Below are 13334 nucleotides of genomic sequence, written 5' to 3'. Positions count from 1 at the left end.
CTCCACCTGAATAGTTGTTGGAAGTCAGGGGTGGGGGAAGTATCAAGCCGCTAACGAGAAAGATTGATTGATAAGGTGCTGTGTTAGAGCCATCACGTTCACTGCTCCTGACATATTCACCACAGAAAGACCCAGAAGGCCTGGTCTGTTACATAATTTGTTCAGAGCAACCGGCTCTGAAGTGGTGGAGGCCTGCTGCCTCCTAGCCCTGTGCCTGTATGAGGCACGTGGTTCATTAATATTGCAGGCATATACACTTCATGTCTAGGACATCAAGGAGATAGAAACTGGGAAGATATTTTCATCTGATTTCCCCAAGAATTCTAAACGCTATTAACTTGACCTTTCTTTTAAAAAGGAGTCTACTGCATTTTTAAAATCTATTTACAGTATCTACATATATGTAAAGTACTATATACATCGATATTTATCTATATGTATACACATTATTTATACATTCAATATGCTGGCAAAATGTGTAGAAGTAATCAAATTTAAGTTGTTCTCAATTAATTAGTATAAAGTACCCTAGCTTAAGCAAACTTTGAAGAGTCAGTTTTCATTCACACACACACACACACACACACACACACACACGCAGGAGTAACAGGTGTATAATATGAAAAGTCAAGATGGGGATGGCAGGGGTGTTCATTAGAGAAAAGTAAGATCTTATCAACTCACTGCACTTGAATTTGAGCCTCAAAGGAAAGTAATACTCCACAGACCCGAGGCAAGTCCCTTAGAAAATGGCTTCAGGCAAGTGGCAAAGGGACTGGAAAGGTAGAGGAAGAGAAAGGCATCGGAGGCAGCAGGTGCAGCTAAGCACAGTGCGGAGCCAGCAGACTGCTTTCCAGTCAGCGAGGGCTGAACCAGCCAGCAAGCTATCAGCTTGCACGTTCCAATGCCTCCTGGCCACAGTCCAGCTGAGAGGAAGATCAGCGAGGGAGGGAGGGAGGGAGAGGGCTGCTGACTGTCTCAGTGTGAGGCCAGCCACTCTGCAACTCATCCTTCACCACCATTAGCTTTCAGAACAAAGCATTAATTCTCTTTCTATTATTTCCCAAACCAGGGAGGCCTCGGAACTGAAGACAGGATCCACAGTTGGGACTTCCACCTGTGCCAACACTGATTTCTTGGGTGGATATCCTAATACCCTCATTTTCTCTGCTGACTTTACCACGTCTTCCCCTAAATAAATACTACATCGCAGTTTTGTCCAACAAATAGTTTAGGTGTTATAATTTCTTCAATTATAGGGTAAAATATGGAAAGAGAACACTGGAAAGTTTAGGAAATTGTTATTTGAGGAATGGAGTGTGCCAGCACACGAAGGTGACATGTGGACATGACACAGCAGACACATTAGTGGAGAATTCCATCCTGTGTGAGGAGCATCACGGCTGAGGCTGTATTGTTTTCAGAAATTAGGCAAGAGGCTGGGGTATGCAGACTCTTTTTGTCTGTCTATCTCTCTGGTTGGTTGGTTGGTTGATTTGGTGGCAGACTCTTACTTTGTACCATCTCTGGCTGTCCTGAAACTCACTCTGTAGACCAGGCTGGCCTCAGACTCAGAGATCACCGTCTGCTTCTGTGCCTGTGCCTCTCTCTCTCTCTCCCTCTCTCTCTCTCTCTCCCCCTCTCTCCCTCCCAAATGCCGGCACCAAAGGCATACATGCATGTGTTTTACATCTGGCTGTGGCAGACTTTTAATATGTAGTTTTACTGAGTAACATGAAAATATCTGTAAGCTAGAGTATGCTTGATGAGGCTGGAAATGCCCAGCCGACATGAGAATGACCAGCGAGGCCACTGTTCTCTACGTGTCTGAGATAAGATGATCTTGAGCTACATTTTACCATAGCATGGTCAAGTAGTTATTACTGGATTGCAACAGACCTGGAAGTCAACGTGAAATGGCAGGCATGCACCAGGTAAAGAAGGCAAAGTGGGGTTCCCAAGCAGAGAGGGCAGCAAGAGAGACACATCCAGGAATGGAACACGGCAGCTAGAAGCCTCAGCTTATAGACACAGGAGAAGAGATCAGCACTGGGGTAGGAGGAAGTGAGCGAGGCAGATAAGAACCTTGGTGGTGTGTTATTGCTAGAGATTTTACTTGGCTCTGAGAGGGCCAGCTGGATCATGGGAAGATATTTCAAGCAGGGCACTGGCACGGTCACACTGGCATGAAAAGAAGCTTGCCAGGCCAGCTTTGTGAAAGACATTGCAGGGTGGGAAACAGAGTACAGCAGGGACTCAAAGCTTTCATAGAGGAGGTTCTGTCCTGAGCCCTGGGTGAGTGTGGCCTAGGGAAGGGAGAATTACTGCCCTGGTCCTAAGGCCCATCCATTGGTGTTGAGCACTGTCTAGAGCTGCCTCAGACAAAAGGCCAATTCAATTGGACTTAAAATAATTCATTGCCTAATTGCACTCCCACTGAGTCTGTAGGTAAAAGATTAAAATGAAAATCAGCTCACCCATGTACTCAAAACTTTCTAATATTAAAAGTGACCAATTTCCCACATTTTGAAAGGTATGAGTGACTGGTTTATATTTGTTGTCATTTTTACCCTTAGAAACAGCTGAGTATTTTGAGTTGCAAACACAGAGAAGAAGCAAGAGAAGGCTTTGCTGAGTGGCCTGATTATTGTGAAGGTGAGAATCCTGGCTGTGGAGTTTCCGAATCAGCTGTATTTGGCAGAGCGGGGCAGAGGTGGGGGATGCCAGGAGAGAAGGCTTCATTGAAGAAGAGGCACAGATGGTCTTGCTCATGGTTTACACGAGGTCCTGCCCAGTCACAAGATGATAGAGGACACAGTTTGTGCCAGCTCTAACCAGAGAGAACTCAGGAAAGTGGGTGTCCAGCCAGCTGCGTCGGGGAGGAAGGGGTGGGCACCTGAAGTGATGGAGGTTCAGTAGACAAGATGTGGAAACTAGACAGATGAGTAAAGAGTTAGCAAAAGATGTGCCCCGCCTCCATCCATCCAGTCAGCCCAACACTGCAGATTAACAATGGAAATGGCTTTTTGGTAAACTAGGAATGAGAAACTAAATAAAATTTTAGGAATGTCAGGAAGAAGTATTAAAATTATATACTCATGCTTGCAAACACAATAAAAGCAACTATTATAAGCTTCTCGGAATAAAAGTCATAGAAATAACAAAATCCCTCAGAATAATGGTCTTCGAGAGCCAGTTTTTCAAGATGAGGGAGAATAGCCTAAAACACACATTATTTAGGATTTCCTGTTCTAAATCAACAATCCAATTTTAATATCTTGTCACCGTTAATTAAGTAAAACAAAGCAATGTCTCCATATTTCTTCCCAACGTGTCACTGTCCCGACATTGCCTTCCTTCTGTACAGGCAGAGATGCCCTTGCTGAGCCCACATCTGCGCATGCTCTGTGGCCAAATTCTTGGGTTCTCAGCTCATCTGTCCCCGCTGTCAGCCAGCCAGGCCTAAGCCTGATCCTTAAACACTTTACTCTTTGAAAGAGAAAGTGATGCTGTGATTTCACGTCTCAGGGCTGAGAATCACTTGTTGGATAACTTACTGACTGGACTTAGGTTTCTTATTCTCCTACATAGAATTATCAGAGAGGAGCATGCTGGTTTTTTCAATATCAATTACATATGCATTTGAAGTAAATAAATATGTACTCCCAGATGAAGGAAATCCCTTCTGAAAATAAGGCATTTGTGCTTGCAAATGCTATGTATTCATAAAATTCTACTTTGCAGGTTTACATAAATCCATCATCATCAAAGTTTTGTCAAATTTTTCCTATGTAAATTCTTTTTGAAGCAGATTTCATATTTGGAAGCAGTTTTAGATATCAAAAGGTTTAAGATCACCCACAATCCCAATATTTTAGAAGGTTACATAAGATCCGTACCCAGTTCCTCCGACGCCCCACAGCTCACCACTGTGCTAACTGTCTGGAGACACCGTCTCCGGAGTCTGCAGCACATAGCTTTGATTTATAATTTCTCTTATTGTTTCTTAAACAAAAGCAAACACAGGGTGCTGAGGAGAAGCAATCTAACAATAAAAACAGGTGTGCTGATGCAAATACAGACTGTCAACCCTTCAGCCACAACTGTGACATGTGAATGCTCTCAAAAGGAAAACACTGCAAGTCAACACACTTGGTGACTAAATCTGGCTGGACTAACTATGCATTCATTTATTGCTGGTTGCTGTCCTTCATATTAGAGACAGTTCTAAAATATTAAGTGGTTTTTACCTGTTTATGATTAAAGAATGAGTTCCCAAATGGCACATAGTGTGTGTCTCTGTGTGTGTGTGTGTGTGTAGTGTAGGGTTATAGGCTAGCACATTTCTGGGCTGGTAGACCGGACATGGATATAGCCACTGTCTTAATACCCCAACTGCCAGCACACATGGACTCTTCTAAGTTCTTGGCTGTTTGGACTGTGGGAAAGGAGTTTGTGACAAGGACCGGCTATCTCCCACCTGTTCCCTACAGCTCTTGTTCTAGTCTTTGCTCTGATGTACTGTCACACACAGTGCCTTTCTCATTCTGCTAGAGAGAACACATCAGGTGTCTTCCTAGGCAGGTGGGTAGTGGCACTGGGGGGCTGTGTGTCCCTAAAAGTCATTTTGCTCCTTTTACTCTCAATCAGTCCTATTTTGGGCTCCAATCTTTGATCCCGTTTTCAGAGGTGTTTTGTGTCTCCCTTTTCTGAGTCTCCCTGTAGTAGTTCCATGTAATTACGTTTCTTCTTTGGGGTTCCCCTCATTGACAACGGGCAATAGATTTCACTTTTTATTTTGTGGCAGTGTGGTAAGGTAGAGACAAACACAGCCATTCCATTCTCCATGGAACTCTCCATGTTTAACCAGCAGTGCTGTTTTCTATTTTTAAACTTGTTAAACTACCATTAGATGGGCCACAAGAACTGCAGAATTTGACACCTCTGCCCCTCTTACTTTCTTTTCTATGGTCTTCAAAAAACAAAAAGGTTGAGTTCTCTGTTTTCCTTTGGATCCACTTTAAACAATTGCACTCTTTCTCTAAATCCCAAGATCACCATGAAGCTTTCTTATATTGGGCCACACTGTCTTAAACGAATCCCTGTGGAATTTACATGACACAAGGACCACTGTTACCAAAAGCACGCCTCATTTTAATTTGGTGTTAATGACAATGTGCTACTTGCTAACATTAACTTCCTGTTCTTGTTTTGTTTTGTTTTTGAAGTTTCACTTTTTTACTGTGTGTGTCTTTTTTCCCAGTAAGAACTTCCTGAAGTCTTGTTTAGACTCACATTTCCGGTGCCTTTGTTTTCCATCCCTTCTTCACCTTCTGTTACTATTGTGTCACTTTTTAAGTCTCTACACTGAGGAAGGCCCAGCCTGTCAGAGGCTCCAGCTTCCTCCTTACCCTTTCCACAACTGAAACAAATTCCACTCACTCTCTGGCCTCTTGAGAGAGCACAGGACTCCCTGACCTTCATTCGCCTCCTTAGGAGGGCACTAACTTATCTTTATTCTAATGGGATTTCTTTCTCCAAGTAATTATAGCTTTTAAATCTCCAGAATCCAAGGAACTTAAAGTGTCTGAAGAACATGATGAAAAACACACAGAACTTTCCGTTTCATATGACTTTATTTACAGCTCACATTCTTTCTGCTCATAAACTCTACTACTTTCATTGGCTCATTTCCTGTTTTATAAGCATATTCTGTACTTTGGCATGTTTACCTAGAGAAACAGCCTTAGATATTTACTTATATTTCGTTCCTCGTTATTTAATTTGAGGTGACATTTTGGTAACCTCTGATGGAAAACTTAGTCTACTTGTCCCTCCCCTGGAAGGAAACTGTCCTGTGGGATTCTTTCATTATTTTTATTTTATAAACAACAGTTTCTCCCCTCTAGTAATGAGCCATGACTATTTTCACACTAACCTAATATCTTTTTATATTGTAGAAATTCATATTTTATTTTGTTTTAGTGTATGTCTGTGCACGCCATGTGTGGAGGAGTCAAGTCCTTGAAGGTCAAAAGAGGCATCAGATCCTCTGGAACTGGGGTTACAGGCAGTTGTGAGCTGCATTTGAGTGCTGTGAATTGACCCATGTCATCTAGAAGAACAATCTTGGCTTTTCACTGCTGAGTCATGGACTTCTCCAGGCACAGAAGTCCATATTTTTGAAAATTAAATCTGTCTTAATACCTTTCACAGCTAGTCTTGTGAGATGAGCTCTCCTTAGCTCTCTGATCTGGAAAGAAATCCACCCTTCCTTTTTAGTTTTGCTAACATCACCTCCAGATGGTATGGTCAGAAGATGCAGTGTAGACTTGTGTTTGAATAGCTGGTTTCTAGTTGGTGGAATTGTTTGAGAAGGATGACCCTTCTCAAACAATTGCTTGAGGAGGTGTGGTCCTGGAGAAGATGTGTCACTAGAGGGTAGGCTTTGAGGTTTCTAAAGACTTGTGCCATTCCCAATGTCTCTTTCTACCTCTTGCTTGTGGATCAAGATCTGAGCCTTCAGCTGATGCTCCATGCTCCAGCCATCTGTCTTATAGAGACATCTCTTGTACTGCATAGAACAAATCAAAGGTTGTCAATAAAAGTCTTATTGGCAAAAGAGCTGAGGGAGGATCGGAAGGTGGGACATCTGGCAGGGGGAGGGAGGGATTCTGGGATTGAGTCAGAGTGGAGATTTGCCCTAGACACAGAATAAGACTGTCATATGAAATTGACAACCAGGAGTTAGAATAAAAAAAGGGGGGGGGTGTAATTAAGATATGAGTTAGTTGGGGAACAGAGCCAAAGCTATTGGCTTAAACATTTTTTTTTCATATATAAAAAAGTCTCAGAGTTGTTATTTCTGGGAACAAAGTAGATGGATGGAAAATTTAAGGTTGCAGATGGCTTAACAGTATCTCCATGCCCTTGCTCCACCACCATAAGTGCTAGCCCTCTGAAAGTGTAAGGTCAACTAAACTTATTCTTTTATTGCTTTGATCATGGTGTTTAATAACAGCAACAGATAACAAATCACAGCAAAAGCAACACATATAGAAGCTTTCGATGGCCCAGGACTACTTGTCTGATAGTCACATCTTGGGTACTTGCTCACCATGCATGTGAGTTGGACTTACTGGCTCATTTTTAATAAATAGAATATGAAGAAAGGCATGAGCTGTCCCTTTTGGGTTACCTAAGGACTGTGGCTTCTGTCTTGGCACCCTTTCTCTACTGGTTCTGAGGGAAGCCAGCGGACAATGTGAGTTCTTCTATGGAGATGCCCATGTGACACAGCATTGAGGGATGCCATGGCCAAAAGCCACATGTTCTCTATTTATAGCCCGTGAGACTATTAACCTGTTAATATAACTTTGCCCATACCAGTGAGCTAGAAGCCCAGCTTATCATCGATGAGCCTCTAGCTGAGATCATTATCACTTAGGCACCCTCACACCAACCTCATAAGAGATACCGAACCACAGCCAGCTAGACTATAACAGCTTCTTTATCCACAGACAGGAGATGCTGAGGGGCTGGAGAGATGTCTCAGTGGCTCGGCAGGCCTTCTGTACAATCACGAGGACTTCAGTTTGTACCCTATCATCCATGCAACAAGCTAGATGTTTTGCACACACCTGTAACTCCATCACTGTGGGTAGCAGAGACAGGAGGAAGGTGGGGGCTTGTTGGCTTAGCTGAGGACACCTCCTTGACAGCCCCAGGTACAGGGAGACATTCTGTCTAAAACAGACTTAAGAATGACAGACAAGGACACCTGACATTCTCTTTGGACCTTCACTGGTAAGCACAGTTGTGTGCTCCAGGACCTATAGACATATACTCACACAGACACATATGCACACATAAATATTAGTAAATAAATCTTTCAAAAAAGAAATGAGACTATGAACTCTTATTGTTTGAAGTCATTGTCTTTGAGGGCAATTTATCAAGTAGCAATAAATTATAGACTTGTAATATAGGGTGTCTCTACCCTTCCGTGTAAGGTTTCATGTGATAAATTTCTGTGTAGGTCATTTCTTTAACATTTCCCAGAAGTTAGTTACCATTTTTTCATAATTATACCACTGTTTTATCTAGCATAGTGCTCAAAACCTACATAGATGATAATTTGCATTTAAAAAAATTGACCTTGTTCTTTTTTCTGTTTATTTGTCCTCTGGATGGGTCACTTCTTACATTTATTACAGTGCCATTTTATTTATTATTTATTTATTTATTTATTTTTTTTTTGGCTTCAGACTTGCTAGTCCAGTGACTTGGCCTTTCTCTCCCTTCGCCCACTGTTGTCCGTGGGAGTGTTAGTATGGACCCAGTAGAAGTGAGTGAGCAGCTCCTCTTTCCTCAGTTTCTCCAGTGTGCTCCTCTCCCGCCTGGCCTGAGCTGCTGTCCCTCACAAGCACTGGCTGCCCTCTGGGGCCCCTCCTCCCCAGCCCAGGCTGGCTTGGGTTTACTCTTTTCTGTTTGTTGGTTTTGGTTTTGTTCGCTTTTAGAGTAAAAGTAAGTGATCTTGACTAGGAGATATTATGGGCTAAGCCTGAGGTTGCCCTGAAATTTAGAATCAAAAAGTCTTCCTGGGCCGGGCGGTGGTGGTCCACGCCTTTAATCCCAGCACTTGGGAGTCAGAGTCAGGCAGATTTCTGAGTTCGAGGCCAGCCTGGTCTACAAAGTGAGTTCCAGGACAGCCAGGGCTACACAGAGAGAAACCCTGTCTTAAACAAAATAATAAAAAAAATAAAATAAAATTTAAAAAGTCTTCCTGGAATAGGAATCTTTGTCCCTCTGCGACTCGAGTCTGAGTCCCGCCTCTCTCACTGTGTGAGCCTGTGACACTCTCCAAGCTTGTTTGTTAGCGTCTCACCTGTGACACATAAGTAAGGCTACATCTAAAGGTAGACACTGTTCTTATTTAGCGCTTTGTCTACCCCATACTTCACATTTATCGTGATATAAGCTCTCAGTTTTGGTTGGCAATTTAAATATAGCAAAAACATAGTGTTTATTATTAATAAACAATATTATTGCTAGCACTTTTTATTTGCTTCTTTATTAACGTGCCAATATGGCAGACAGAAATCTTATTTCTCACTAACATTCAAAACCGTCCATTCTTCCTTATATGCTATATCGCTATTATGGGATCAAGTATTACGATCAATTGTTACACTATTTCTAGCATGTTTACCAATTCATCATAAATAAGCCAGAGATAAAAATTTCTCAATAGAAATAAGCCTACTTCACAACAAGAAAACACTACTGATATAACTGTGCATATGTAAGGCAGAAGACGAAAGCATGTAAGTTGCTTTACAAGTCAGGTTGACAGAGCTGTAAAACATGAGACTCAAATTATCTTTACATTGTCCACATTTTTTTGAATGTAAGCAACATGTGCCCTGACGCTTTCTTTGGTGAGGATTTACTATTAAAGCAAGTGAGATCTAATTGGAAGACTTCTAGGTGTGGAGCTTTTAAGGGATTATTTGCTGCACAGAACTGGTTTCTAGAAAGGGCTCAGCCAAAAATGGGACATCAATATCACACCAATCCCCCCAGGGTCCATGGAACATGGTGGAAGAGGGAACAGAAAGAGTCTAAGAAATAGGGTTGGGTATTCTCTAGGACACGACAAGACCCTTGTACTTCTGAACTCTGTAGAGGCTGAGACTGTATATATAAGAGCCACATAGGATCAGGCCAGCCAGGGTCCAGCTTGGAGCAGGAGGGGCACGTGAGCCTCCCACCCCTAGTTGAGAAGCAGTGCTGACAACTGGTAGCTACTAGGGGAAAGACAGTCAGCTTTTCTTTAGGGTGTGGCCCCTGGTAGATGGACCAGGCCCCAGTATATGGCTGCACACTCATGGATACACGGGACTGTTATTAAACAAAACAAAACACTGGACGTCAGGTTGGGAAGAGGGCGTAGGGGGATTCCATAGTTGAGAGAAGGGAAGGGATGTGTATGAATATGACTAACAGAGATACACAGTATGTATGCATGAGATTCTCAAAGAATAAATGATACTTAAGAAGAGAACTGTCCTATGAAGCCAAGGGATGCCTGGGAGCCAGGCTGTGACTCTCTTCTTGACCTCCAACTGCCTGTCACATTTGCATTTGTCTGTCTGTCTGTCTGTCTGCGTACCTGCCTGCCTGCCTGCCTGCCTGCTTTTTAACTGGCCATGGTCCTCACTGGGGGCTCTCTGCTTCCTACCTCTTCCTGTGACTGGCTGAACTGCTGCAGCAGCTGTGTCTGGGCCAGCCTTACTCTTTCCAGCTCGTCTGACTTCTGTTTCATTTCCTTCTTCAACTCTTCGGAAATTGAATCATCACGGCCAGTTTCCTGTTTCAAACGACACTGGAATTCTGCTACCAGATTTTTCAGGTCTTCAATTTCTTTTTTCTTCGATTCAGACTCTTCTGTGTATTGTGCATGGGATTCATGCAGTTTTTCTTGGAGAGAGGCCACTTCCAGCCTCAGGTCCTTTGTAGCATCTGCGATTAGGTCACCTATCTATAAGATAAGTCTCACGTTAGTATACAGACAAGTGTGCTGTTAAGTTTCTTCTAATAAACCAGTGTGCTTGTATCCCATGTCATATATAGGCCTTCAGATAGTTTTAAGTCAACACAGAGTTTTATTTATTTTCCTAAAATGGTATCCTATTAACTACTTGGGCACCTTTGGAAATATTTAAATCTCTGTGATTGAATCCAGCTGCCAAAAGTAACTCAAGTTTTCACAAACAGATGGGAGAGGGCATGGCTGGGCTCTGGAACCTCCAGGTGCCTGACTGGTTTTTGGAGACACAGAAAGAGAACACCACAGTTGTGTCCCATTCACACCAGAACACCAAGTTCGCCTGGGACATATTTTTTCTTTCTTATATATAGATAGATGTACCCCAGACACTAGCTTAGTCTTCTATAGCTGCACTCTCCCACGTCTTGTGATCATAGAAATTCTGTACTGTTCTAAATGTAATGACAGTGGGGTGCCAGTAAATGTTTAAAAATACCCTCCCCTCACCCCCATCTCTCTCAGGTCAACTTTGTATCTAATTTTAACAGTGAAATGCCTTTACCACTATGGCTGATCTGTCACAACTGGTGACTTAGCTGGGATGAGCATTGCAGGCTCTGGAAAGCCAGGACTGGCTACAGAGCATTGGCAATTGAACCACTATGTTGGAAGAAGTATCACATTTGAGTGAACTGAACTGAAAGACAAGTGGCCACTCTGGTGTCATTATGGCGGTTCTAGAAAATGCCAGGACACGGCGCAAAGGTATCGCCTCTCACCTTACACAAGAACATGAGACAATAATTCAGGGGACTTTCTGCCCAAATCATCCCTTTGGAATGGAAAAGACTTTTTCTCCTTAGAAAAGAGAAAATTTATCTTGGTGGCTCATGCCTGAAATCCTAAGCAAGGCAAGAGAGCCACTGTGGGTCTACCGGCAGCCACAGCTTTCTGGGGAGTGACAGATCAGTGTGAGCTATTGGGTTATAAACTGAAAAGGGGAACAAACCATCGGCAAGCAAACAGCAGCAGAACACAAGAGCAGCCTTGCAGAAGCTCATCTAAGGTCCCTCCTTATACTCCAGTAGCAAACGAGCCATGGAAATCTGGAAATGGCACAGAGAGAGCTCCCAGAGCTCGCTGGACCACTGCTTCAAAGCAGTATGCATCTAAAATGTGTTTCAAATGTTAAATTTACATAAGGAATAACTTTGGGAGGAAATCTATTCACCACCATGAGTCATTTCAGAAATTAATATTCTACTATTTTCAACTAATCCAGAAGAAGGAAGAGAGGGTCACTTGGGTCTAAACAATGGTTTCCTTCTACCCCCACCCCCAGCAGAAGTGACAAAGACACAGAGTAAGCTGTCCTTTTGACAGGCGCTTCACAGGGCCACAAAGATATAAGTTTGGATTTTAAAAATAGGAGTCAACATTTAAAAATCAGACTTCACCTAAAAAACTTGAATTTAGACCTTTTTTAAGTAATGGAATTATTTTGTTTGCATTTCTCTGCCCACGAAGTTCCAAACTACTCAGGACAACTGTAGTCATGAGCTGAAGGGAGGAAGGAATGGCCACTCTGGGAGCCTTTGGTGCCAGGAGCTCTGCGGGAAGATGTGAGGACCTGTCCCAGACAGACCAGACCATCAGGGGGGCGGTGGCACCAAGTTCCCAGCATACACTTCATTCTTTTAATAGAAATTCACTTTAGAAATTCACAAATTCAAAGATGAAATCATCAAGAATTTCAGGACAGAACACCTGCAGAGCCCTCTGGGAGTGGCCAGGTACCAAGGGGCTGGACTCTGGGGTGGCTAAACTCTCCATCTTCACACAGAAACAGAGGCCCTTGGGCTGCTGGACGCTTAATTAGATTTCTTTATTACGTGTACCATGTGCTGCCTAAGGTCAGAGTCTACGGGCCTGGAGTTGTAGGGTGTTGTGAGCCCTCATGGAGGTACTTGAGTTTGAACCTCAGTCCTCTGTCACAATAAATGCTCTTACTGCAGAACTCACTCTCTCTAGCCCCTAACATGGATTTTTAAAACAGGTTAAAAAATAAAAATTATTATCTTAGTGACATTTATCTGTGTGTGTGTGTGTGTGTGTGTGTGTGTGTGTGTGTGTGCAGGAACTTATATGTCATGGTGTATATGGAGACATCAGAGAATACCATGTAGAAGCTGGTTCCCTAATTGCACCATGGGGTCTCAGGAGTTGATTTCATGTTTTTAATAGTGGCAAGTGCCTTCACCTGCTGAGCCCTAACATGGATTCTTAATGAGTATTTGCAAAATATGTTTCACACTGAATTTTGATTCATTCTCTTCATGCCTCCCTCTCCCTCCCTTCCTCCCCATTCTTTTCTCCATCTTTACACTTAAGTCATATAAAAGCAGGAATACCTTGCCTAGCTTGGTGGTACACATATGTAACACCAACCCTTGGGAGGCTGAGGCAGGAGGATGTAAAACCAACAATCAAGCAACAAAGCAGGGGTACTTCAACAGACTCTGCTTTTTATAGTATTTTAACTCATCCCAAAATGCTTAGAATTAATTAGAATTAAAATATCTTCAGTTAGCCGGGCAGTGGTGGTGCACACCTTTAATCCCAGCACTCGGGAGGCAGAGGCAGGCGAATTTCTGAGTTTGAGGCCAGCTTGGTCTACAAAGTGAGTTCCAGGACAGCCAGGGCTACACAGAGAAACCCTATCTTGAAACAAAACAAAACAAAACAAAACAAAACAAACAACAACAACAAACAAACAAACAAA

The 13334-nt window shown here is 42.8% G+C and overlaps 1 protein-coding gene across 4 annotated transcripts in view; it reads right to left on the bottom strand.

The window, feature by feature from the left end:
* The window catches only part of Lekr1 (leucine, glutamate and lysine rich 1), a 176989-nt gene that overhangs the window by 6191 nt on the left and 157464 nt on the right, over positions 1 to 13334 (bottom strand). For all 4 annotated transcript variants that reach the window (XM_006501847.3, NM_001166659.1, XM_006501844.2 and 1 more), the window contains one exon: positions 10244 to 10543. In XM_006501847.3, coding sequence (XP_006501910.1) covers positions 10244 to 10543 — 300 coding nt within the window. The remainder of the gene's footprint in view (positions 1 to 10243; positions 10544 to 13334) is intronic.

This window comes from Mus musculus, chromosome 3, assembly GCF_000001635.26.
Source record: "Mus musculus strain C57BL/6J chromosome 3, GRCm38.p6 C57BL/6J".
NCBI classification, from domain to species: Eukaryota; Metazoa; Chordata; class Mammalia; order Rodentia; family Muridae; genus Mus; species Mus musculus.
The sequence above is the reverse complement of the archived record's forward strand: the minus strand, read 5'-3'. Positions and strand labels throughout refer to the sequence as shown.